The sequence below is a fragment of the Maniola hyperantus genome, chromosome 1 (genome assembly GCF_902806685.2).
Source record: "Maniola hyperantus chromosome 1, iAphHyp1.2, whole genome shotgun sequence".
Lineage (NCBI taxonomy): Eukaryota > Metazoa > Arthropoda > Insecta > Lepidoptera > Nymphalidae > Maniola > Maniola hyperantus.
The window spans coordinates 241,362-268,796 of NC_048536.1; the positions used below are offsets into that span (position 1 = coordinate 241,362).

Below are 27,435 nucleotides of genomic sequence, written 5' to 3' on the forward strand. Positions count from 1 at the left end.
GAATATTGTGTCACGCTTTCGGACTGGCCCTGTTTACAGTTTTGGAGATCAAGTAGCAGATGGGACGAGTGTTTTTTCTCGCCAAACGTGCTTTTTAAATATGATTTTAATTCATCCCAATTATTGAAATTTTTAAGGCTGCAGGCTAATTGAGCTTTGCCCTCAAGTTGGGAGATTATATATTTACATAAGATATTTTGCTGGTCGGGAGCAGCTAAACTAATTGCGTTATCGCAGTTAGTTAGGAACGCGGCAAGAGTTTCCCGATTCCCATCATAAGACCTTACGAATTTAGTGAGTATAGAGAGAGTCACTTTTGCGTCCGAACTTTCTGACTTTAAACTCATTTTTGATTACTGAAACTGAGATATGGAGAGAAAAAAAAAAGGATTTAAATTTAAAATACAGTACGAAAATATACAATTTAGACAATTTACGCTTTTTATACAAAATTAATATAAACTACTTACAGGATAACGGCAAACATCACGATTTATTTTTCACAAAAAGGTTTTCACTTTGATGTCACTGCACTGAAAGTTAAATTAGGTCGATGCGTTTGCGACACGTGAAGGCTTTGAACTGTACGGAATGCGTCTCGTATTTCACGCGGCGACGATATCGAGTAGGTTTCTGAAGATATTGAAGAAATTGTATTTCGTAATTTTGAAGGCTTAAAATTTATTTCACTGATGTTTTTGAGTGAGTCCAGGATATTCGCGTTCTTCGTGTGAGATGCGGGCTCAGTCTGGCAGGCTGAGACTTATCGTCGATCTTGAGTAGAACCGGTGCTTAGTGGTTGTGATGCGGGCTCAACCCTGGGGGCGAGGCTTATCGTCGATCACGACTGCGATGACCTCAGGATTCTTTGGATGCTAAGGGTCCTCTTGCGTGAACCTTCTCAGCATCCCACTTCTGACACCAATTGTTAGGAGGTCCGCTTCGACAGTCTTTTGAAAAAAAAAAACCACAAGAAATGTCCAACGAATTTAATTTGGAAATTCACACACACGGAACTTTTACTTCACGCGAATACAGTAGTTTCAGTGTTAACTGCTTAATGTGGAAATGTGGACTGCCTCGCCGCCTCGCGGATTGTTCGCTTTATATAAATTGAAATGCTGAAGCAGCGAATTAACACGTCATGTTAAAATTATTAATTTATAACAGTACTACATCCTAGCCTTAAACCTGGTCGTACTACATCCTAGCCTTAAACCTGGTCGTACTACATCCTAGCCTTAAACCTGGTCGTACTACATCCTAGCCTTAAACCTGGTCGTACTACATCCTAGCCTTAAACCTGGTCGTACTACATCCTAGCCTTAAACCTGGTCGTACTACATCCTAGCCTTAAACCTGGTCGTACTACATCCTAGCCTTAAACCTGGTCGTACTACATCCTAGCCTTAAACCTGGTCGTACTACATCCTAGCCTTAAACCTGGTCGTACTACATCCTAGCCTTAAACCTGGTCGTACTACATCCTAGCCTTAAACCTGGTCGTACTACATCCTAGCCTTAAACCTGGTCGTACTACATCCTAGCCTTAAACCTGGTCGTACTACATCCTAGCCTTAAACCTGGTCGTACTACATCCTAGCCTTAAACCTGGTCGTACTACATCCTAGCCTTAAACCTGGTCGTACTACATCCTAGCCTTAAACCTGGTCGTACTACATCCTAGCCTTAAACCTGGTCGTACTACATCCTAGCCTTAAACCTGGTCGTACTACATCCTAGCCTTAAACCTGGTCGTACTACATCCTAGCCTTAAACCTGGTCGTACTACATCCTAGCCTTAAACCTGGTCGTACTACATCCTAGCCTTAAACCTGGTCGTACTACATCCTAGCCTTAAACCTGGTCGTACTACATCCTAGCCTTAAACCTGGTCGTACTACATCCTAGCCTTAAACCTGGTCGTACTACATCCTAGCCTTAAACCTGGTCGTACTACATCCTAGCCTTAAACCTGGTCGTACTACATCCTAGCCTTAAACCTGGTCGTACTACATCCTAGCCTTAAACCTGGTCGTACTACATCCTAGCCTTAAACCTGGTCGTACTACATCCTAGCCTTAAACCTGGTCGTACTACATCCTAGCCTTAAACCTGGTCGTACTACATCCTAGCCTTAAACCTGGTCGTACTACATCCTAGCCTTAAACCTGGTCGTACTACATCCTAGCCTTAAACCTGGTCGTACTACATCCTAGCCTTAAACCTGGTCGTACTACATCCTAGCCTTAAACCTGGTCGTACTACATCCTAGCCTTAAACCTGGTCGTACTACATCCTAGCCTTAAACCTGGTCGTACTACATCCTAGCCTTAAACCTGGTCGTACTACATCCTAGCCTTAAACCTGGTCGTACTACATCCTAGCCTTAAACCTGGTCGTACTACATCCTAGCCTTAAACCTGGTCGTACTACATCCTAGCCTTAAACCTGGTCGTACTACATCCTAGCCTTAAACCTGGTCGTACTACATCCTAGCCTTAAACCTGGTCGTACTACATCCTAGCCTTAAACCTGGTCGTACTACATCCTAGCCTTAAACCTGGTCGTACTACATCCTAGCCTTAAACCTGGTCGTACTACATCCTAGCCTTAAACCTGGTCGTACTACATCCTAGCCTTAAACCTGGTCGTACTACATCCTAGCCTTAAACCTGGTCGTACTACATCCTAGCCTTAAACCTGGTCGTACTACATCCTAGCCTTAAACCTGGTCGTACTACATCCTAGCCTTAAACCTGGTCGTACTACATCCTAGCCTTAAACCTGGTCGTACTACATCCTAGCCTTAAACCTGGTCGTACTACATCCTAGCCTTAAACCTGGTCGTACTACATCCTAGCCTTAAACCTGGTCGTACTACATCCTAGCCTTAAACCTGGTCGTACTACATCCTAGCCTTAAACCTGGTCGTACTACATCCTAGCCTTAAACCTGGTCGTACTACATCCTAGCCTTAAACCTGGTCGTACTAAAATTTTGACGCCATACAAAATGTAAAAATATTATAATATAAATAATAAGACAAAAATTGTTAATAAGATCGTACCAAAGACTATAATGTAATAAAATATAATTGTATAATGTTAAAAACTGTAACCTTGAATTTATAAAATAAAAGACTAAAAATAATAAAAAACCCCTCAAAAATTAGCTTAGCATAGGAAGGGAACCCACCCATCGTATTAAAGAGGATGGATAAAAGAAAGAAATGGTATGAAGAACGAAAGTGCGAGAAGCACAAATGCGAGAACTAGCATGAAAGAATCAAAAATTTAGAGTACACAAAGTCTCTAATTACGTTAGAGGAACCTAGCCTTATACAAAAAAAAAAAAAAAACCTGGTCGTACTACATCCTAGCCTTAAACCTGGTCGTACTACATCCTAGCCTTAAACCTGGTCGTACTACATCCTAGCCTTAAACCTGGTCGTACTACATCCTAGCCTTAAACCTGGTCGTACTACATCCTAGCCTTAAACCTGGTCGTACTACATCCTAGCCTTAAACCTGGTCGTACTACATCCTAGCCTTAAACCTGGTCGTACTACATCCTAGCCTTAAACCTGGTCGTACTACATCCTAGCCTTAAACCTGGTCGTACTACATCCTAGCCTTAAACCTGGTCGTACTACATCCTAGCCTTAAACCTGGTCGTACTACATCCTAGCCTTAAACCTGGTCGTACTACATCCTAGCCTTAAACCTGGTCGTACTACATCCTAGCCTTAAACCTGGTCGTACTACATCCTAGCCTTAAACCTGGTCGTACTACATCCTAGCCTTAAACCTGGTCGTACTACATCCTAGCCTTAAACCTGGTCGTACTACATCCTAGCCTTAAACCTGGTCGTACTACATCCTAGCCTTAAACCTGGTCGTACTACATCCTAGCCTTAAACCTGGTCGTACTACATCCTAGCCTTAAACCTGGTCGTACTACATCCTAGCCTTAAACCTGGTCGTACTACATCCTAGCCTTAAACCTGGTCGTACTACATCCTAGCCTTAAACCTGGTCGTACTACATCCTAGCCTTAAACCTGGTCGTACTACATCCTAGCCTTAAACCTGGTCGTACTACATCCTAGCCTTAAACCTGGTCGTACTACATCCTAGCCTTAAACCTGGTCGTACTACATCCTAGCCTTAAACCTGGTCGTACTACATCCTAGCCTTAAACCTGGTCGTACTACATCCTAGCCTTAAACCTGGTCGTACTACATCCTAGCCTTAAACCTGGTCGTACTACATCCTAGCCTTAAACCTGGTCGTACTACATCCTAGCCTTAAACCTGGTCGTACTACATCCTAGCCTTAAACCTGGTCGTACTACATCCTAGCCTTAAACCTGGTCGTACTACATCCTAGCCTTAAACCTGGTCGTACTACATCCTAGCCTTAAACCTGGTCGTACTACATCCTAGCCTTAAACCTGGTCGTACTACATCCTAGCCTTAAACCTGGTCGTACTACATCCTAGCCTTAAACCTGGTCGTACTACATCCTAGCCTTAAACCTGGTCGTACTACATCCTAGCCTTAAAACTGGTCGTACTACATCCTAGCCTTAAACCTGGTCGTACTACATCCTAGCCTTAAACCTGGTCGTACTACATCCTAGCCTTAAACCTGGTCGTACTACATCCTAGCCTTAAACCTGGTCGTACTACATCCTAGCCTTAAACCTGGTCGTACTACATCCTAGCCTTAAACCTGGTCGTACTACATCCTAGCCTTAAACCTGGTCGTACTACATCCTAGCCTTAAACCTGGTCGTACTACATCCTAGCCTTAAACCTGGTCGTACTACATCCTAGCCTTAAACCTGGTCGTACTACATCCTAGCCTTAAACCTGGTCGTACTACATCCTAGCCTTAAAACATCCGTCAGTGTCATAAATAAGAAGTCACTGTTTAGTATGGCGCGGCAAACAAAACCCAGTCAGCCTACCTCCGATAGGAGATGCTGCTAGTCTTAAGAAGAAGGCGGAAAGAAACCTTATCATAATTAAAATTGATCTACGGCAATCAGTCGCGTGGACGGAGTCGCAGGGAGCCGCTGGATGGCGGCGGCGCAAGACCGTGGCGTGCGGAAGTCCCTACAAGAGACCTATGTCCAGCAGTGGACGTCTATTGGTTGTTGATGATGATGATGATGATGAATCAGTCGCGTGGTTCTGTTTATCAAGTGTTCGGCATGGGAGATGGGGGCGTCACGTAGCGAACATCTCAAGCAAATATTGTGACAAACATTTAATAACGCTTAGCGCGGCGCGGCGGTACATAATTACAACTTCCGAGCTCACTCGTAATTAAACAATAACGTGTTACAACTCTGTTTGCTCAACTGTAACACCATTATGTACTTGTATCTGAGCGACTCAACAAATAATACGAATAACAAGTTGTAATTTTAAAAAGTTCATTTCCTAATATTTGAACAATTCTCAGCGAATTTGCGACGGAATTACACTTGCTACTTGCATAAGAATAAATAATAACACTCAATTTTTTTTTAATTTTCAAGGCAAACGTTTTGAAATTTTTATTATTTGCTGTTATAGCGGCAATAGAAATTATACACATTCTGAGAAAGTTCCAACTGTATTCCAAAATACGGAGCTCTGAAAAAGCAACGACTAAAGTCGCCCTATAGTCAGCAACATAGTGTAGCAATAGTTTGTCACAGATTTTCCAGACCAAAAAACGTAGCTTTATCCCATTACCCCGTGCCCCGAGTAAACTCACGCTTCGCTGAGCACGAGCTTACGTTGCGACTACAAGAAATATTTCCCGCAGGAATGTCGCAGGGCGCCGCCCGGGCCGGGGAAGGGCGGGCGCCGCCCGCGGCCAATGTGTCAGTCGCGCTATGCCGTACTTACATGAAATAGGTCGAGGTCAGAGGGCTGAGCAAATCGTCACTTTAACTTGTAATAAAAGTTCCTATTTAATATTTTAATATAGCAAAATTTTAAACAAAGAAGATTAGAAAAATATTAAAGTACAAGCTGATGCCCACAACTTCAACCGCGTTTGATTTCCCGGGATAAAAGTACCTAGCCTATGTCACTCTCCAGGTAAACTATACCCATGTAACAATACACGTCGATCCATTGCTCCGTTGAGACGTGATTAAAGGACAAACCAATAAACCAACAAATGAACAAGCAAACACACTTTCACATTTATAACATGGATAGGGATTAACGCAACGGGGTTATTCCAACGGGAGGTCACACACACACACACACACAAGCAACAACGTCATACCACAGTTTTAGTTAAACAGTTCAGATCGTGGATATACGTAAATGTGAAAGTGTGTCTGTCAGTCTGTCTGTCTAGCTTTTCTCGGCCCACCTGTTCAACCGATTTTGATGAAATTTGGTACAGAAATAGCTTGCATCCTGAGGAAGGATATAGGTTACTTTTTATCCACGAAAATCAAAGATTTCCCAGGGGATTTTCTAAAGCATGAATCCACGCGGACGACGTCACGGACATCACCTAGTAGTTGAATAAAAGTTTTCCGTTCGACATGATGGCACGAGCTAATGAAAACCCGCCGATGCGTGGAAATGTGAAAACTTGGCATAATATGTGTCAATAGAGACTTTTCCGACATCATGTAAAAGGTAAATCATCCGTCTACGAAGTTTATCTCAACTTTTTGTACTTAAGGATGGCTTCGAGTAGGTATTAGATGATGCTTGCAACATGTTCGCATGGATTTATATTTTTGGTAAAATTATTTGAGATTTTTTTAGTTTTTTCCATTAAAATGCATGTCTTCAGGTCGTTAACTATATCTATCCAAAAAAAAACACGTTCCGAAGAGATCCGTTGGTCGTTGTTACTGAAGAAAAACGAACAAACAGACATACATACATTATACATATTTCAAGAAATCCTCCCTCCTCACGGTCCAGCATCAGGATCGAGGAGCTGGAACACTAAGTTCAACAACAAAGCTTGTACTCTGTACCAACAATATTAGTTCCCAGTCGGCAGATCCTAACACCTCGTCATATTGACTTTAGACTTAAAAACAATATTTGCAGGAACTGACTACATCAACATCAACACATCAACGTACAACTAAAACAGATTTATCTCGAGACTAGCTTATGCTCGCGACGCCGTCGTCACATTTCACACCCCTATTTTACCCTCTTAGGCGATGAATTTTCAAAAACAAAGCGGATGCCTACGTCATAATAACTATCTGCATGCCAAATTTCAGCGGACGATTTGCCAGCCCATTTGTCGCGGGAACAGGAAAAACTCCGTCCGCGATACTTCGCCGAGTTTCCACGATTGCTACTTTCCCAACATATTGCACGCATCAATGGCTATTTTCATTACGGTGTGTCTTGTCAAGCTCAGAGTCACTCAGCGGGCAATGGAGAGAGCTATGTGCGGAGTTTCTCTACGTGATCAAATGAGAAATGAGGAGATCCGTAGGAGTAACCGACATAGCTCAACGGGTTGCGAAGCTGAAGTGGCAATGGGCAGGGCACATAGTTCGTACAACCGATAGACGTTGGGGTCCCAAGGTGCTGGAATGGCGACCTCGCACCGGAAGACGCAGTGTTGGAAGAGTCCCAACTAGGTGGACGGACGACTTCAGACAAGTCGCAGGGATCCGTTGGATGGCGGCGGCGCAAGACCGTGGCGTGTGGAAGTCCCTACAAGAGACCTATGTCCAGCAGTGGACGTCTATCGGTTGATGATGCCCCCCCGCCTCATACGCCGATTGCAATCTCGACCAGTCGCGGCCTATACAGTAGCACAGAATATATTATACGTACAAGGTAAGCTTGCGTGGAAAACCCTCGCGTGCTGAGAAAACTATTCATGTGTAAAGATTTACATTTTATTTTGATGGAAATTTTTGATTACAATTTTATTGGGGTAGGTAGTTTGGCGATGACCTCATTACGTTTTATTGTTTTGTTAGTATATTTGTTATATTATTTTATTACACGTAGTTTAGGTCCGCGCAACTCTTTTATTGTTCTAAGACTAAGAAGAAGGTCATTACAATTTATGCCAATACTTAATGATTACAAAGAGCACTGTATTTTGTAAGTTTAAAATCATAAATCGTAAATTTCGTATACTGTACAGTATACGAAAGACTGAATTTTCTGATTTTCTGCATAAATAATTAATTCACCAATAATATTTACCAAAAATAGGCTTTCTGAGAAAAGTCGCCGAACTAGAACACAAGACAGCTATCGATCATTCCATTAACGCAGACACACCACACAAAATCGGTCCTACCAAAATCGGAATGTGTGACCAACTGTAGCCGATTTGATCCGATTATTCTCGGCGATCGGGATAGAACACACGAGTGAGCCTAGCACCTACGAGTTGAGCCGGAAGAAAATCCAATGACCGTCACTGACTAGCTGACTATATTCTGAAACGAATTGTTGACCGACCAAATTCGGTGGTCTGCGTTAGATCTACAATGACTGAGAAAACCCACCTGTGATGTCGAATGTAGATAGGAAGGTAGAACCTATTACCGAAGAAGAAATTTTGTGTGTCGAAAAGAGTTAGCATTTATTTTGTTTGAGTAAATATAACTTTTAAACTTTTCATCCTACAAGCAACTTGAAAAAGCTATAAAGATATTTTAATCTGAAAAACATACCTAAAGTGTTTGAAATTGGCGTTGCTTGTTGTCATTAGTATCGAGGTTCACATATTAAGTTTATTGGAGCATAAAAAATTACAACTACGAGTAGGTATTACTGACATAATAATATTATTAACAAAAGCGCGGAAAATATATAAAATCTACCAGAAATCGGCCGAGAGGCTTACTGTTGATTGAATATTAAATGGGATCGCGACATCAGTTCACTCCAGCCACAGAGTAAGGGATGCTGTTACCTACAGAGGTTCGACGAAGCCGTCTTGATAGAGCCATCGTGCGGTACGGGAACGACCCGAGACGGCCGCGGCCGCAGTAATTTTGGGACTTATATTGAAGAATCGTTGCAGTTTTTTGACCCTTGACCGCGATCTCACCTGATGGCATCTAAATATATAAAAGGAAAAGGTGACTGACTGACTGACTGACTGACTGACTGACTGATCTATCAACGCACAGCTCAAACTACTGGACGGATCGGGCTGAAATTTGGCATGCAGATCGCTATTATGACGTAGGCATCCGCTAAGAAAGGATTTTTGAAAATTCAACTCCTAAGGGGGTGAAAAAGGGGTTTGAAATTTGTGTAGTCCACGCGGACGAAGTCGCGAGCATAAGCTAGTTAACTTATATATTACTTCGTATGGACAGGATTATTGAACTAACAAAATGGCACCGACTCATCGTTGCTTATGCACCAATGCAACCTCAGTGACGTCTGGATTTCAAACGGGGTCGTTCATTAGTATCTAAGAGATTTATTTTGTTCCTAAACCGTGAAAAATTTTGTTCGCTTGACCATATCTTGTCATTTATATCGATGCCTGTTGGTAAGTGATCTAACTTGGAAGGGGTATGGCTATGGCGGTTTCATTCAAGTCAAAAATCGTCGCGGCCGAAGCCTCAGACCAGACCAGAGATAATTGAGAAAATATAAATTTCCAAATAGCCCCTGCCAGGAATCGAACCCGGGACCTACCACTTGTAAGACCACAGCGCTCACCACTGCGCCAGGGAGGTGGTATATAAAAGTGGAATTTACGTCGAGATCAAAGGCGTGACACTACTGTTTCCTCCTCATACTGTGGTGCAGCCTCTGGAGTCTGGTGGAGCGAACTGCGATACGATCAATATTCAATGGCATTAGGGCTTTTATGCCCTTATTATTTAGGGAGGCGGATTATTTATTTATTCGGTTCGCCCTTATTTTGTTCACCACTAGTCAATACGGGCGACTTCGGCCACATAGCGTTCGTTCGCTTCAAAGTCAAAGTCAATCATTTATTCAAAATAGGTAAAATGACACTTTTTGATTGTCAGTTGTTGGATTTGTATGATATATAAGTAGTGGTGATAATTAATTACGTAAACTTAAAACTAAAGCAACGAGGGTTCCAAACGCAACCCTGCGGTGTGATTCGCTAACTCAGTGTCTAACACTGAATGATAGCCACCGAGCATTGAGTGGTATAAAAATACATTTTCGTTGAAAATTGTCAATGGATTAAAAATAAATGTCAAATGAGCTCAGTGGCTATCATTACCATCTTATTCGCATTCTCTTGTAAATAAAACATTTTATTAATTCATTCTTCTTGGGGTTGATCTGAAAATATTAAAATTCGTGATTCATTTGGTTTAACGACTATTTGAACCAAGTATTAAATTTAATCCAAATAGGTTTAGTTACTTTCATCCAATTTAACAGTTTGAGGTGGTTTTAATAAAAATAAAAATAAACTTATTTTTGTGAGAATAAGCTAAGTATAAAAACCTTACAAAACGTTATACGAGAACAATAATTTAGGATTTAGAAAATATTTTTTTATTCTTAGTTACTTATTGGGCCCGATTCTCTAGTACACAATCTCTAAACTAAACTAAACTATATCTAGTGCTTTCCTTTTCCGCAAGCAACATTATGAAAGGGATAGCAATAGATTTAGACGTGATATTTTAGTTTAGTTTAGAGATTGTGTACAAAGGAATTAGCCACACTGTTGTAATCTAACCCATCTACTTGACTGTGTGTCTAAAACATGCTTCTTATTCTTTCTAAAAAATAAAAATATTTGATTTGATTTGAATATCTTGCTTGGACTAATAAAGACATTTAAGTTCAAGATATTGTTATCTTTTGCGTAACAGATTAATTTTGGCAAAATGGAATTTAACATCAGTAAGCCTCATTTCCATGAGATCGGAACAACACGCCTGTCACGAAATAACAAACAGTAATGCCTTTGAAGCGGCCTGATTATTTGAAGGCCGCATAAAGCCGCAAAATAATTTGAAGCTCGCAAGTTTGGCCGCAGCTGTCAAACTTCCATGAAGGTTGTACGCCGACGCTATTTACGAGTCCTTAGAAGTAAAACGTAATGCTCTTTGAATAAATAAATAAAATTAGTTGTTAACGCAATTACAAGTAAAACTTAAGATTTATAAGCTACTTGCATTGACTTATATACTTATTACTTTTTTTTAAATTCTTTATTTCAGCCAACTAATAATTATACAATTTCCCGCTTGACATCCAGAATCTCTCTTGAGTTAATATGGATGTTGCACATTGCTCTTATAATACTGAACTAAGCTAAATAATAACTAGGTACAAATCAAAACTGATGAAATCGATGCGATCATAATAACATTAGTAGGTAAAATATAGGTCGGTAATTAAAATGTGACTGAATACTCGCAATTTACGTCTTATGACTATTACTTATTGTTTACGCCATTTTTACTGTACAAATCTTAGGCCTACACACTCGAAACTATATAAAATATTTATTTTTTCCAACCTACTCCTATCCATATACATTGGCCCGGGACCGAAAGAGACAAAACTGCAATGATAGAAAAACTCATTAGGAAGAAGTTTAGTCGCACCTTGACTTACGCCGCCGCTAATCGCTCGCATTGCATAATTGCAATATTTAAATAACAGATCGATCTGACGTGTTACAAAATTAACTTAATTACTTATGGTGGAACGAGTGTTAAAATCAGCGACCAGTGAAGTGTATCTATCGAAGGAAAAATTGATAACACCCAGGTGAGTCCCACAGGGCCCTCCTTTTCACTCAAAGATTTCCACCATATTTTTGGTCCTTCTCCCTCGAATACCAACCCTTTATTCCCGCTTTTCCCGCTATATAAGTACAATATTATCCCGCTATTCATTTTGATCCATAATTTCATAAATTACGCAGTTGGGTATTGACACCACGCATCATTCGCTCACGCTAAACGTACGCAGTTAAAGATGGCCGACAAAAAGGATTTAGAAATTGAGCTAAAAATACTAGAAGCGAAGCAACAAAGCTTTTACAAACATATTCAAGGTTTATACGACTTAAGTAAGGACCTCACCAACGACTTAAGCCTTAAGAACTTTCTTATTAAAATTAAATTATTAGATACATTACGCAGTGATTTCATATCCGTAACCGAGCAGCTAAATATAGCTAATTTAAAAGTCAATCCTAAGGCCAGTATTAATTTTGATACATTAACTTCTTTTGATGAACTATACTGTAATATTAAATCCGCGGAATCGAATGCTTTGTCTAAATTAGCGCAAAATACGTCACAAAATTTAGACCTTCTCAAAAAGTTGCCTGCTTTGGAGTTGAGAAGTTTCGATGGCACTCCGAGTAAATGGACGGTTTTTTATGAGAATTTTAGCACGCTTATTCATAACAATTCCAAACTATCAAACGCTGAAAAAATACAATACCTCTTAGGGAAGCTGTCGGACAAGGCCTTAATTAGCTGCTCGGGTATACAACCCGTAGCAGCTAATTATGAAATAATATGGAATGCATTGATAGAAAAATATGAAGATAAGAGAACTTTGGCATCCATCTACTTTGAAGAGATTTTAAAATTCAAAAGCATTCAAACTGCCTCCCAAAGTTTGCTAGATTCATTCATTGACCAGTTTTGTTCCGCTCAGGCTGCCTTAAGGCGTCTAGAAATGAAGGACTTAGCAGATTTTATTTTCACGCATATCGCTCTAAGTAAACTCGACAAAGAAACAGTTACGCTATTCGAACAGAGTTTTCGCCACGAAAAGATACCATCTTTCGATTCCTTGGTACAGTTCGTAAAAGAACAAAGTAAAATATATACGCTACGCAGTACGTCAGTATCTACCTCTAAACATAGTCCAAAGGTTAACAGCTCGCCGCAAACCAAACGCGCCAATAATTTTAAACCTACCGCCAGTTCATTTCACGTAAAAAATAATTATCATTCGGAAAAGCCGCAGACGACCCAATTTCGCACATCACCTCAAAATTTCCCTAAATGCCCTTACTGTGCTACAGATAGCAGTATACATCCGCTGTTTAGATGTAATAAGTTTATGGAGCGTGATCCTATATTTAGGGTGCAATTTGTCAAAGACAATAACTTATGTCTAAATTGTATAGGATTTCATAGTCTAGAAAGTTGCAGAAGTCGAATTAGATGCTTCTGTGGGGCGTCTCACCATTCCAAATTACACGCAGGAATCGAACCCGCGACCCAAGCACCAACTCAAATCGAAACCGCTCGCGCCGCTTCCCAGAAATCGGCCGTGCACGCTACGGTTTACGATAGACCGTCGGAACCGCCCGCGCCGCGCGCTCCGAGTGCCCCGGTGCAAGCGCAATCTTTCGTAGCACGACCGCCTTTTGAAACTTTATCGAACGCCCGCGCCCCTAACTCGATGCATACGATTTTGTTACCTACAGCAGTTGTTTATGTATTTAATAATAACGGGGAACGCTGTACTATGAGAGTATTGTTAGACAGTGGTTCTATGTGTCATATCATAACTAAATCGTGTTGTGATCGCTTAAACTTAAAAATTAACGGGTCTACATCAGTTATACAAGGGCTTGGCCTCTCAGAACTACAAGTTCAAGGTCAAACGCGTATCACGCTACATTCACGCTTTGATAATCGCTCTAAATATTCGATTCAAGCTCGCGTTGTCGAAAATATATCTGACAAAATTCCAAATGAATTTATCGACCTAACAAATTTAAATCATTTAAAGAACTTACCTCTCGCAGACGAAGAATTTCATACTCCCGCTGAAATTGATTGCTTGATTGGCAATGAATTATTCCCGTTCATTCTAGGGAGTCATAAAGTTATGTCTCCTGACTCATCGGTGGTCGGCATGCAGTCAGCATTCGGCTACGTATTACTAGGACGAGCGAACTGTCTCGCATCTAGTACGCCGCTAAAGGAAAGATCCTTTCACGCTTTCTCTAAAACTACTGAACCGAATTTAGAGGAATTAACGCAACGCTTTTGGGAACTAGACTCAGTTCCTAATAAAAAACACTTAAGTCCCGATGACGCCGCTTGTGAACGTATATTGCAAAACAGTCTCTCACGCGATACACAGGGTCGGTATACTGTTTCGCTCCCATTCAAGGATGATCCAGCCGTTCTCGGCCGTTCATATGAAATCGCAAAACGCCGCTTATCCAATTTAGAGAAAAAATTTAATAGTATTCCGGAATTACGCAAAGACTATAACGAAACCATTTCCGAATATTTAAATAAAGGTTATTTAAACTTAATTAAAAATCCCGCGCCCGGTCCGTGTTATTACATTCCGCATCACGCTGTGCATCGTCCAGACAAGACTTCTTCCAGAACTAGGATTGTCCTGGACGCAAGTTGCAAAACTATCAGCGATGATAATTGTAACCGCTCGCTAAATGATATTTTATACACTGGACCCAATTTACAGGCCAACATATTTGATTTATTAATTAATTTGAGATTATTTTCGATCGCTCTGTCAGCAGACATTGAAAAAATGTATTTTCAAATTAAACTTTCGCCTGAAGACCACCGCTATCAGCGCATCCTGTACAGATTCGATACTAGCGACCCTGTCGAAACGTACGAGTTTAACTGTGTCTCGTTTGGGGTCTGCAGTTCACCCTACCTCGCAATGCGCGTAGTGAAACAGCTGGCTGCGGACGAGCGTGCTCGCTTTCCTAATGCAGCCGTAGCAGCTGAACGCCATTTTTACATGGATGACTACGTCTCTTCTGTTCCTTCTATAGAAGAGGCTAAAATTTTATACACCGAGCTCGTTCAGCTTTTCAACGCGGGGGGTTTTAAACTAACAAAATGGATTTCAAACAGTACTCATTTATTAAAGGAAATCCCTACTGATTTACACTCGCCTAGTATTGTACAATTTGACGAAAGTTCTATCACCGCGAATACAAAGATAGTCGGTTTGCAATGGGAACCGAACGCTGACGTTTTTACCTTTAAAGTAAACGCACCTAACGAGTCCCAGTGTACAAAACGCATAATCCTTTCAGTTACTGCGAGATTATTTGATCCGCTATCGCTACTGGGACCGGTAACCGCTTTATTAAAATTACTAGTACAAGAATGCTGGAAACAAAATCTCGATTGGGACGAAGACGCTCCCTCTAGCATTCAAGATCAGTGGTTTCAGTTACAACGTGAACTCCATTTGTTAGAACAGTTACAAATCCCTCGTCACATAGGTATTTTACAAACAACGAATAACATTTCACTGATTGGATTCGCGGACGCGAGCGAGAAATGCTACGGTGCTGTTATTTACCTTCGCGTTTGCTCCGCCGATACAGATAAGGCTCAAGTCACATTGCTGTGTGCGCGGTCGAGAGTCGCCTCGCCTAAATGCAATGTATCTTTGCCGCGACTTGAACTCTGCGCGAACCTTCTGCTATCAAACTTAATCGTCGCTGTCATGGATTCAATTAGTGAACGCGTTAAAATAAATCAAATATTCGCTTTCTCCGATTCCACGATCGCACTGTCGTGGATTCACGCGTCACCGCATAGGTTTCAAACGTTTGTTGCCAACAGAATCGCCGCTATCAACGCTAACCTTCCAGCTGAAAACTGGTATCATGTTTCTGGAAAGGAAAACCCCGCGGACATAATCTCGCGACCTATTATGCCCGCGCAAATCTTAAATAATACCCTTTGGTTTCATGGTCCCGCTTGGGTCTCGCAGCCCTTCTGCGATTGGCCCTTAAATGCACATACGAAAGACGCTACAGATGAATTACCTGAACAAAAAAGGCTTGTCTCTCTAACCGCTAAACTCTCTGACGTCGAAAATGATCATAACTATTTATACAATTCAGCAAATCGCATGTCAAACTGGAATAAGTTTCTACATTCATGGGTGTATGTATTACGTTTTAGTAAAATCTTAAAGTCAAACGGTGACATAACTGTAACAGATTTGGAAGCGACTGAGATGTACATACTCCGCGTTATACAAAAAAGACATTCGTTTAACACAAACAGCGATGCCTTGCGAAAATTAAACGCATTTACGGACGAAAACGGTATTATACGCGTCGGTGGACAATTGTCACAATCTCAATTAGACTATTCGCCAAACCATCCCGTCGTACTTCCAGCGAAAGATCGTATTGTACATCTGATTGTAGATTACTTCCATAAGCAAAACGCACACACCGGACCTGCGTTACTACTTGCCTTGCTTCGTCAAAAATACTGGATTGTCGCCGCTCGCAACATGGTTCGAAAAATCGTACAAAGTTGCAACTGTTGTTGTAAACTAAAACCCAACAAAACATTTCCTATTATGGGAGACCTGCCTCACTATCGCGTTAGTGAAGTTAAGAGTTTCGTATTCACAGGTGTGGACTATGCAGGTCCGTTCTATATTACTCCGTATCGCCGCCGCGGTGTTAAGTCTATGAAGACGTATTTATGCTTATTCATATGTTTAACTACAGAGGCGCTTCATTTAGAGCTGGTACAGTCGTACTGGCAGAGATGGAGTCGCGAATACTTATCTTCGCTCCAAAGCAGACAAAAATGGAACACACCATCTTTACCCATACAAGTTGGTTGTATCGTCATAATTCGCGATGACAACTCACCGCCTCTTAGCTGGCCTCTAGGTATAATTCAGGAGGTTTACCCCGGTAAAGATGGAGTAGTCCGTACCGCTAGGGTAAGAACTCGTACAGGTTCTTACGTTAGGCCAGTGGTCAAGCTTTGCCCCTTACCACTGCAATAAGAGTACATTTACTTAAATCGCTATAGTTCTAAGTTAGTTTTAATTACGCTTACATTCTCTTTATTTAAGTACTTGTTTATATAAGTTTTGTTGCTTCTGAAGGCATTCCTTCAGCCCGGGGGATGATGTTTACGCCATTTTTACTGTACAAATCTTAGGCCTACACACTCGAAACTATATAAAATATTTATTTTTTCCAACCTACTCCTATCCATATACATTGGCCCGGGACCGAAAGAGACAAAACTGCAATGATAGAAAAACTCATTAGGAAGAAGTTTAGTCGCACCTTGACTTACGCCGCCGCTAATCGCTCGCATTGCATAATTGCAATATTTAAATAACAGATCGATCTGACGTGTTACAAAATTAACTTAATTACTTATGGTGGAACGAGTGTTAAAATCAGCGACCAGTGAAGTGTATCTATCGAAGGAAAAATTGATAACACCCAGGTGAGTCCCACAGGGCCCTCCTTTTCACTCAAAGATTTCCACCACTTATTACATATATTATTATTATATACTTCGTATGGACAGGGCTATTGAACAAAGAAAATGGCACCGACTCAGTAGTGCTTTAGCACCAATGCAACCTCAGTGACGTCTGCAGACGCTATGCTTGGAGTGTATGTAACAGACTCAGCCCGCTAACAGACAGACGAACAGCGAAGGCTTAGTAACAATGGTTACGTTAGCCCTCTTCTTCATTTTTTAAAATTCAAAATAGGTAATAAATTACACTTTTTGGAAGTCCGTTGTGCATTTGTACTTCGAGTACAAACTACACTACTCTAAAACGAAACCTGCGGGGTTATTCGCTAACTCAGTGTTCAACGATGAATGATGGCCACCGAGCTCATTTGACATTTATTTTTAATCCATTGAAGGTTTTCTACAAAAATCCGGCCAAGTGCGAGTCAGGCTCACGCAATGAGGGTTCCGTACTACACTCGTATTTTTTCGACATCTTGCACGATAATTCAAAAACTATGATGCATAAAAATAAATAAAAATCTGTTTTAGAATGTACAAGTGAAGACCTTTCATATGATACCCCACTCGATATAGTCACTCACTTCGAAAGTTGAAAATACTAATTATTAGTTCATGACCACATTTTTTTTTTGTGTGATCTAACTCTAAATTCACGGTTTTCAGATTTTTCCCCAAATGTCAGCTATAAGATCTACCTACCTGCCAAATTTCATGATTCTAGGTCAACGGGAAGTACCCTGTAGGTTTCTTGACTGACAGACAGACAGACAACAAAGTGATCCTATAAGGGTTCCGTTTTTCCTTTTGAGGTACGGAACCCTAAAAATCATTTAATATCACTCAGTAGAGCAGCAATGTAGAACCACCCAATGTCAGACGTCGGTACTTGGGACCCCAACGTCTATCGGTTGTACGAACTATGTGCCCTGCCCATTGCTACTTCGGCTTCGCAACCCGTTGAGCTATGTCGGTTACTCTGGTTCTCCTACGGATCTGCTCATTTCTGATTTGATCGCGTAGAGAAACTCCGCACATAGCTCTCTCCATCGCCCGCTGAGTGACTCTGAGCTTTCCTATGAGGCCCATAGTTAGCGACCATGTCTCTCAATAAAATACAGAAAGAGAATTAGGGTACACAAGTCACAACCAACAGTTATAAAAGTAAATAATTTCAAAAGCTAAGTAAATATTTGTAGCAATTTTAGAAACAGTTGAAGTTATCCAACAAACAGGCGAGAGGAAAGTAAATAGGGGCGGGCTATTGGAAATATGAAATCACTGCTTTCAATTCAACACTATTTGATCTACGCTAGAGGCTAGAGGCTAGAGGCTAGAGGCTAGAGCTCGCCGAGAGTGTACGATATAATAAAGCGAGATAGAAAATACACTCTGCACTATGCTCATAACATTATATAAAGCAAAATTATATAACAATGAGAAATATGTCATTTAAATGAACATTTTAATGTTTACAATATTTTTGTAACAACATTTTTATTTCGTATTTTTATGTGACTTGTAAACAATTTTTTACCAATAAATTGACTATTGACTATTTTTTTTTTTTTTTTTTTTAATCTTTATTTTTTTGGGACTTTTGCCCGACACGGACACGCCAGCCCCATCGTAACCTAAATTACAATCTAAATTTCAAAATGGAGTGCAACAGATAGACCCGAAGAGATATTACTGCTTATGCAGGAATATTTCAATAATTGATTTAAAACTTTCTGTTGTCGGTACACTGAGAAGACTCGTAAAACCACCTATGTCATATTTATTCATGTTATATTTCTGCACCAGCATCTCCCTCCGCAAGTTATATCTGCTACACTCCACTAGTACGTGCTGGACATCATCTGCCATACCACAAATATCGCACTTGTCAGATTCAGCTTTTTTCATCAAAAATGCGAATTTATTAGAAGGATAGTGCCCAGAACGCAACCTATGAGCTACAACTATATATTTCCTACTTAAACGAGTATTACCAAACCAAGGGAAACACGGAGGCTCGCATTGTATAGTTTTATACCAAATTCCTTTTTCTCTACTTCTTATGTCAAAATATTCCTTAAATTTATCACCACATTTATTTTTAAAACTATTTAAGATTTCTGTAAAAAATGGTACAATGGACAATTCTTTACCAACATTAATTGCTAATTTTGCTAGTATATCAGCCTCCTCGTTTCCTCTTAGGCCTATATGAGAAGGAACCCATTGCAATCGCAGATTTATGTGCCTAAAATCATATATTTGTTTCAAGATTTCGAAAGCTATCGGTAGACCTCTGCTGTATCCAGAGGCGCATCGAGCTAAGTGTTGCAAGGCACTTCTGCTATCTGAAAAGATAACAAAATGTTGCCCGCTTAAGCCAGAAATGTATTTTAGAGCTTCGGAAATTGCAACGAGCTCCATCGTCATAATACAAATTTGTTGATTTGTTTTGAACATAACTGATTTCCTTTCACTCAAATGGCAAAAAGCTGCTCCCAAACCTATATTATTTTTGGACCCATCTGTATAAATGTGTACCCAGCTCTCATATTTTTCTTGTAGTTCATTAATTACCAAGTATTTTAAACATCCAGGTTCAACTTCTTTTTTTGCTACCGATAAACAATCTAAATACGTCCTGATTACCCTATTTAAATTTATATAAGACACCCAAGTCTCAGATTGATACATGTCTAGTAAATCAGTGGAATAAATGTTATATTGTTTACATTCATTATATATGATTAACAATAATGGCTTTTTTTTGGACCGCCAATATCTATCATGAGAGCTTGAGCCAAGATCATTTAAGAGATTGACAGTTACATTATTTGACCAAGTCATATTTTTAATTACATATTTATACGCAAGATACAAACGTCTTAAAAACAATGGTTGTATGCACACCTCGCTCTCCATGACGTGGATAGGTGTACTTTTAATAAATCCTCCAATGATTCGAAGGGCCTGATTCTGAACTCGATCAAGCTTCAACAAATGTGTCTTTGCACTAACATCATACAAAAAGCTCCCATAATCTAACCTACTTCTAATTAGTGATATATAAAGACTCCGTAAGTGTTTAGGGTGTATACCCCAACCGGGACCAGCCAACACTTTAAACACATTTAAAAATTTTAATATCTTTTCTACTAATTCCTTAATATGTCTACTCCAGCGCAACGATCTATCCAACCACAAACCCAAATACTTAATATATTCATCTATACCTATTGTAATATTATTATTAGCGACTAGCTTTATCTGTTTTCTTCTGAATCCTCTATCAAATATACATACCTTTGTTTTGCTAGTCGATAACTGAAGACCTATTTCATCTAAATTTTTAACCATATAATTTAAAGCTTCTTGTAGGTATTTTTCACACATATTTAAGTCTTTATGATGGAGATAAATTACAAAGTCATCTGCATATTGCGAGATAAAAACATTTTTTATTTGATGGCAAATCATATATGTGGTTATATTAAAAAGTAATGGTGACAAGGGATCTCCCTGAGCGAGTCCTCTATTTGCATGTCTAACCTCAGTTATCTGACCATCATTTTCATATTTAATCATTAATTGTCTATCACTCAAAAATGACCATAAGTATTTACAAATATTTTTTCCTATGTCTAGTTCATCTAAAATTTTAACTACTCTATCAACTAAAATGTTATTATAGGCATTTTCGATGTCCAGAAAACAAGCTGCTGTGGATACTTTTTGAGAAAATCCTATTTGTATATATGTCACAAGTCTTGATAAGCAATCTAGGCTAGATTGGGCTCTCCTAAAACCAACTGTATGTGGAGACAAAATTTTATGTTTTTCAACATACCATTCAATCCTTTTGCCTAACATGTTATGAAATATTTTGCAGAGACAAGAAATAAGTGCTATCGGCCTAAGTTTCGGATCTGTATTTTCATTAGTCGTGGCTTTGGGAATTGGCACTATCAACGTCTTCCGCCATTGATCTGGTACAACACCTAACCTAAATATAGCATTATAAATATTTAATAGATATAATTTACCAGCTGGCGGTAAATTAAAAATCATCGAATAAGTTACACCGTCACTACCAGGAGCTGTATCTTTCTTTTTCAAACAACATTCTAACTCTTGCATTGTAAATGATCTTTGTAATAATTCGTTGTTTGAATTAAATATGGGTGGACAATTAATGACTGAATCTGGAGTTAAAGAATACAGCAATTCTTTTGCCTTATCGTTGGATGGACAAAACTTTGATTTCCGATAACCTTTAAACCAACGCATCTTATCCCACATGATCGATGTAGAAGTTGATTCATTGACACTCATACAAAATTTTTGCCAATCCAAAGATCTAGCTTTCTGCAATAAAATATTAGATTCCCTAGTTTTTTCCTCCAATTTTTTAAGATTTCCTGGAGTTGGATTTCTTCGAAAAGTGCTCAATGACAGCCTACGTTCGCCTACGATTTTAGATAATGAGGGTCCCCAATATTCTTTAGGCTTAAATTTGCTCGTCGGATTGGTACAAAAAATGATTTGAGGAATATTTTTATTCGCTGCGATGTTAATTTCTTCCAATAAATAATCATAATATAATTGCACGTCACTTGACGCACAACTGCAACTATCGATGTTTGGAAATACATTGATTAAGTCATTATTGTATAATTTCCAATCTGCTTTTTTAAAATTAAATTTTTTAGAGAGGTTTAAATTATCTTGGTAACTTGTCGACATTTTAATTAAAAGATGGTCGCTTCCCAAGTTTTCGTTAACAACATGCCATCTGAAGTTTACAGCTATATCCGACGAAGCAAAACTTATATCAGGAGTCGAACTTTGTAAAACACCGTTTACTAATTTAACTCTAGTGGCATCTCCGTTATTTAGAGATAAGAATCCACTTTCCTGTGTTGAGTCAAATAAATGTACTCCTCTTTGGTCTATTTTATTTGACCAATTCGAATGATGCCCATTAAAATCACCTAATATAAGTGTCTTTTTGGTAGTTTCTGAAAAAAAACAATCCCAATCCGATTGACGGGTTTGAACAGAAGGGGGGCAGTAAATAGATACAACATATTCCAAATATTTACAGTTCAATATTTTAATGTGAACAGCTTCTATTCCTGGATTAATCGAATCAACAGAGTAAAGGTGTGATCTGATAGACTTATGAACAATAATAGCAACCCCCCCATAAGAATCATGCCGATCTTTTCGATAAATGTTATATCCACTAATATGGAGCGCAGTGTCTGCATCCAACCATGTTTCAGAAATAACAGCTATATGTATTTTTTCTTGATGCAAAAAATTATCTAACATTAATAACTTAGGTTTCAAACTTTGTGCATTCCACTGAATGATATTTAAGTAAAAGTCCTTATCCATTAAAAAGAAACTTTGAAAAAATGTCATACAATTTTCCTTCACTCAAAAAATTAACTAAAAACAACTTACACTCTTCAAAAACAGCTCTTACCACTAACATCACTTTATCATACCAATTTTCTTTTGATAGTACAATTTCCTTAATTCTGTTAAGCAGATTCCAAATATTAAATCTACTTTGTTTTCTTTTCCCCTCTTTTTCTGTAGATTCATCTTGTGTATCTTGATCACTTTCCTCACTTCCATCATAATCTATTCTGTCGTTCTGAGATTCGCTGCTATTCACAGTATCCGTTTTCTTAACTCTCTTTTTCTTTTTGTCCTTATTTTTTTGATTTATTATTATCTTATCTGATTGGTCATCCTTATTTCCATTTTCGTGTACTATAGCCGTCGTTTTCAGCACGCTACTGTAAGTTCTACCCATTGTATTCACTGATACCGGATCTGTATAGCTTCTGTCAAGATCTATGTGTACTTCCTCTCTCAAGTTGTTTGTCTTCTCTTCTTTCTGATTTTTCAAATATATTTCTAACGCATTTTTGTATGTAACATTATGCTCACTCATTATAAATCGAATCTCTTTTTCTTTTCTAAAAAAGGGGCAAGACTTGTCTAGTGCCATGTGTGGACCTTTACAATTAATACATTTATATTCTTTGATTTCACAATTATCATGAGCTCCACCACATTTCGGGCAAACATTCTTATTTAACTTACAGAATTTCTTAATGTGCCCAAAAGACCAGCACCCAGAGCACCTAGTTACTGGAAACTCAAATCGTTCGACGTCAAATTTAAATCCATATGCATATATTGATAACGGCGCAACGGGGTTTCTAAAGCATAATCGTACAGATTCGCTCTCAACCCACTTACCCTCCTTATTTAGACGTTTCAATCGTTTAGCTGAAATTATATCATAGTCACACGTCAAACTTTCTAAAAGCTCCTTCTCGCTTGTACCTATATCAACTCCTTTAATTATTCCGTAAGACAAATTACCTTGATTTGTAAACTGAGCTCTTATATCCAAATCTATTAGTTTTCTTAAATTTATAAGTCTTTCGGCTTGATTTTTGTCACTAAAATGTATAAAAATTTTGTATGGACTTTTATACTTTATTTTAAGCACATTCGAAATATTTTCGTCTCTTAACAATCTAGCAAAAGCCATCTGTTTTGGAAGAATTTGCACTCCAAATAAACTTACTTCATAATATACACCGCTCATGTCTTCTGTATTTTCATTGCATGACCTGTCCTTTTCAAAAGACTCGGTTCTAACATGTTTCTTTGATTTCCTTCTCGACACTGTTATAAATCCGTCCTCACTACTGTCTTCGGTCTCCCGCGGTCTCTTATCGACTTTTTTCAGCATTAACTCATTATTTGCACACTCGCCACTTTGTACTACACATAGTTCTTGGTCACTATACATTTGAATTTCGTCACACTTACTACCGTCACTCATAACATCCATTGCCATAGCTAATATTATTTACAAGTGGGTAATTTGAAATAACTTTTCACGTAATCGCACGAATATCTTGAAACTAGCGCTCGCTAACGCGGTTCACGCGCGACTGGGACTATTGACTATTGACCATACTAGAATATATTAATACTCGTGATTAAGTAACGTACTTTAATTATTTGTATTTGTATTTGTATTTGAGTTCCAGCAGTGCATATTAAAAAAACGGGCCGAATTGAGAACCAACTCCTTTTTGGAAGTCGGTTAAAAGTCCCGCCCCATTCAGTACCTAATTGTCATACAATCCAGATATCCAATTTATAGAAAAAGTTAATCGCCGAATCCAACTCAGCTGGGCAGCATTCGGGAAGCGGGTTGAAGACCAAAGTCTTCGAACATTGCATGTCTCCAGTGAAACATTGATCCGAGATATGGTCGCTAACTATGTGCCTCATAAGAAAGCTCAGAGTCACTCACACTCAATCAATCAATCAATCAATCAGCCTATTTGCGTCCACTGCTGGACATAGGCCTTCCCAAGAGCACGCCACCACACACGATCCTCTGCCTTTTAACTCACACTCACTTAAATAAAAATATAAATAAAATAAATTGATTTCATTTTCATGATTGTCTAACGTATTAAAATAAAATTAAACGCATAACAAATCAGATAAAGTTATGAAACTACCACTCCATTTATCAAAATCTAATTAGTATCACTAATTATTGGCATTTATATTGATAAATTTGATATATAAAATTTGTAATATTTCGAACAGTAGGTACCTAATGACTATTATCAAAATAATACATTATATTTTGATATATGAATAGTTTCGTTATCAGAAATAAACTAGTATTGAAATTTGAAACTAATTTGCAGCCGACAATTAATTGTGCACGCAATTTAATACGGTTCACGGACAACATGTTCATATTGTGTTTAATAGAGTATTAACAATGGGTGTGTAAAAGTTTACATTCAGGTCAATTATTATAATGAAATTGTTTTACCGTTTACCTCATTGCTCACATCACAATTTGCTTACACAATAGTAAACTAATTATATTTATTATTTACGCATAAATTATTTTTTATTATGATGTGGTGAGGTACTAAGCTGTTTTGGTCCTCAATAGTTTATTTTTGCTGTCTCCATATTTTGGATATAACAAAGTTGAGTCGAATTTCTAAATTTCATTAAAAACTCTAAAACAATAATTACTCTGAACTCTACTTTCTTTACTATCCCCATACTTCAAGAATATGGGTCTTTTGAATTTGCCATATACCTATAGCGTATCCCCTCCAAGTATTCCATAATTACCAATAACACAATAATTAGCTACTAATGAAATAAGAGAGACATTAGAAATAATGTTACCGTTTCAAGTTTCATAATTCTAGCCATCCAGTAAATAAATCTTTTTGAGAGGGCTTATTTCCAGCTTCGGCATGAGGGCCGGCGGCACTCCCAAAGACAAATGGCGACCTCGCGTCACGCACAGACGTCGAGAGGCTCGGCCGACAGACACACACTCGACTCGACGAGCTAATCGTACTCTCCTTATACTTCCTCGTCTTGAACATTAAGAGCCATCGATAATATTGTGCGCGGGAAAATATGAGATAATTAAGTACCTAATAAGAACAAGGAAAACAAAGGAAAAAGATAAAAAAACGAAAGAAAAAGAGAATTCTATAAGTATGGAAGTATAATCACAATAGTCAAATATCTCCATTACTCGATCTTCAAATGTCGAGATCTAAAATATCTAGGGAAATACTTGTACCTACATCTAATTATTTAAAACGGAAAGGTGACTGACTGACTGTTTGACTGACTGACTGACTGATCTATCAACGCACAGCTCAAACTACTGGACGGATCAGGCTGAAATTAGGCATGCAGATAGTTATTATGACGTAGGCATCCGCTAAGAAAGGATTTTTGAAAATTCAACCCCTAAGGGGATGATGTAGGGGTTTTAAATTTGTGTAGTCCACGCGGACGAAGTCGCGACAATAAGCTAGTGTTTTATAATCTCCAATTTTCAAATGGATGTTGTATAAAAATAACATGCTAGTATTATATTATATTCAATAAGACTACTGAAATTATGTTATTTATGTGAAAAGATATTCATGTTACTTATTTAATAAAAATTTAAGCATGAATATTATGAATATTCATAAGAATGTGGGTATTTCATTAAATATGGACACGCAGAACCTTGAATGGTGACCCTTTTCCAGAAGTTAATAATTCATATCTCGACACGCAAAGATTCCCGTCTTCGGCCGCAACCAATACGCTTTTGGCGACAGAAATTCGACCTTAAAGGAAAATAAAGTACAATTTACTTTGGCAGTGGTCCGACCGCCGACGATGAACGAGAAACGAGTAGAACTAGAAACTTAAACGAGTTGGCGATCAGCGGGAAGCAAGTGTGTAGTTTCGATAGTTTTGTCGCCGGGCTATAAGCGAGTGTGCAAATTCGACAAGCGATTACTCGCGCCATTCGCCCACGGTCGCTCAGTCCTGTGCAAACCTGCACGCGCGTTACACGTGTTCAAGCGAGCGAGCATCGCTAAACGAATATCGCTGAGCGAGTTTATTTTTGAAAGCTCGTCGCTCAGCGACAAAACTAGTAAAGCGAGTCGTCGCCGGCAATGTGAACAGTCAGAGAGCAACTTTTGATATATGCAACTCTTTCGTTTACACGGAATGTACATTTATTGTGCGTTTCTTGAGAGAGAAAATCGCTGATAGTTAGTCGTTTTCTCGCCGGCGGTCGGACCACTGCTTTATTCACTTTCTCCCCGGCCTGCAATATTCTGTAGATACAAGAATGTTTGTGACAGGATCTGAATAGATATCGCCATGTATTGAGGAGGCCGACCCTTCACCGCAGGTAGGGTCTATGTCATTACGCGAGGTCCTCAGATAGCGTCCTTCCCAGACCCTAATCTACATACGAGGGGATCAGAACATTACGACGCCTCTCGGAATGAGTTCAGAGGAAACGAGTTGCCGAGACCCGATGTAAATTGAAAGGGGTTCCCATTTTATTTTCGGTCAACTCGACAAGTTTTAATTTAGCTAATTGAATTTTTTTCTTTCTTACTTTGTTTTTTGAACGTGAGACTTCTGCTTATCAAGAGCAGTATTAGTTCAGTGTGAATAACGCAATCACTATGTAGGTTTACAGGTAATAAATACCTTAACAATTTACTAATTGGTAGTGAACGGGACTACATCGAAAAATCGGGAAATAACTGTTTTATACT

General features: G+C 39.0%; 2 protein-coding genes across 3 annotated transcripts in view; one reads left to right on the forward strand and one right to left on the reverse strand.

The window, feature by feature from the left end:
• The window catches only part of LOC117982342 (neuroligin-1-like), a 178,330-nt gene that overhangs the window by 98,484 nt on the left and 52,411 nt on the right, over positions 1–27,435 (forward strand). The gene's annotated exons all lie outside the window — the stretch shown is intronic.
• On the reverse strand, positions 22,319–24,136 carry LOC117982352 (uncharacterized). The gene has a single exon (XM_034968710.2). It carries the CDS (start codon positions 24,102–24,104, stop codon positions 22,656–22,658), a length of 1,449 nt encoding a protein of 482 aa, XP_034824601.2. The 5' UTR covers positions 24,105–24,136; the 3' UTR covers positions 22,319–22,655.

Coding starts and splice junctions, on each gene's coding strand:
- LOC117982352 (XM_034968710.2), bottom strand. CDS start 24,104: ATGTATAGTGACCAAGAACTATGTGTAGTACAAAGTGGCGAGTGTGCA.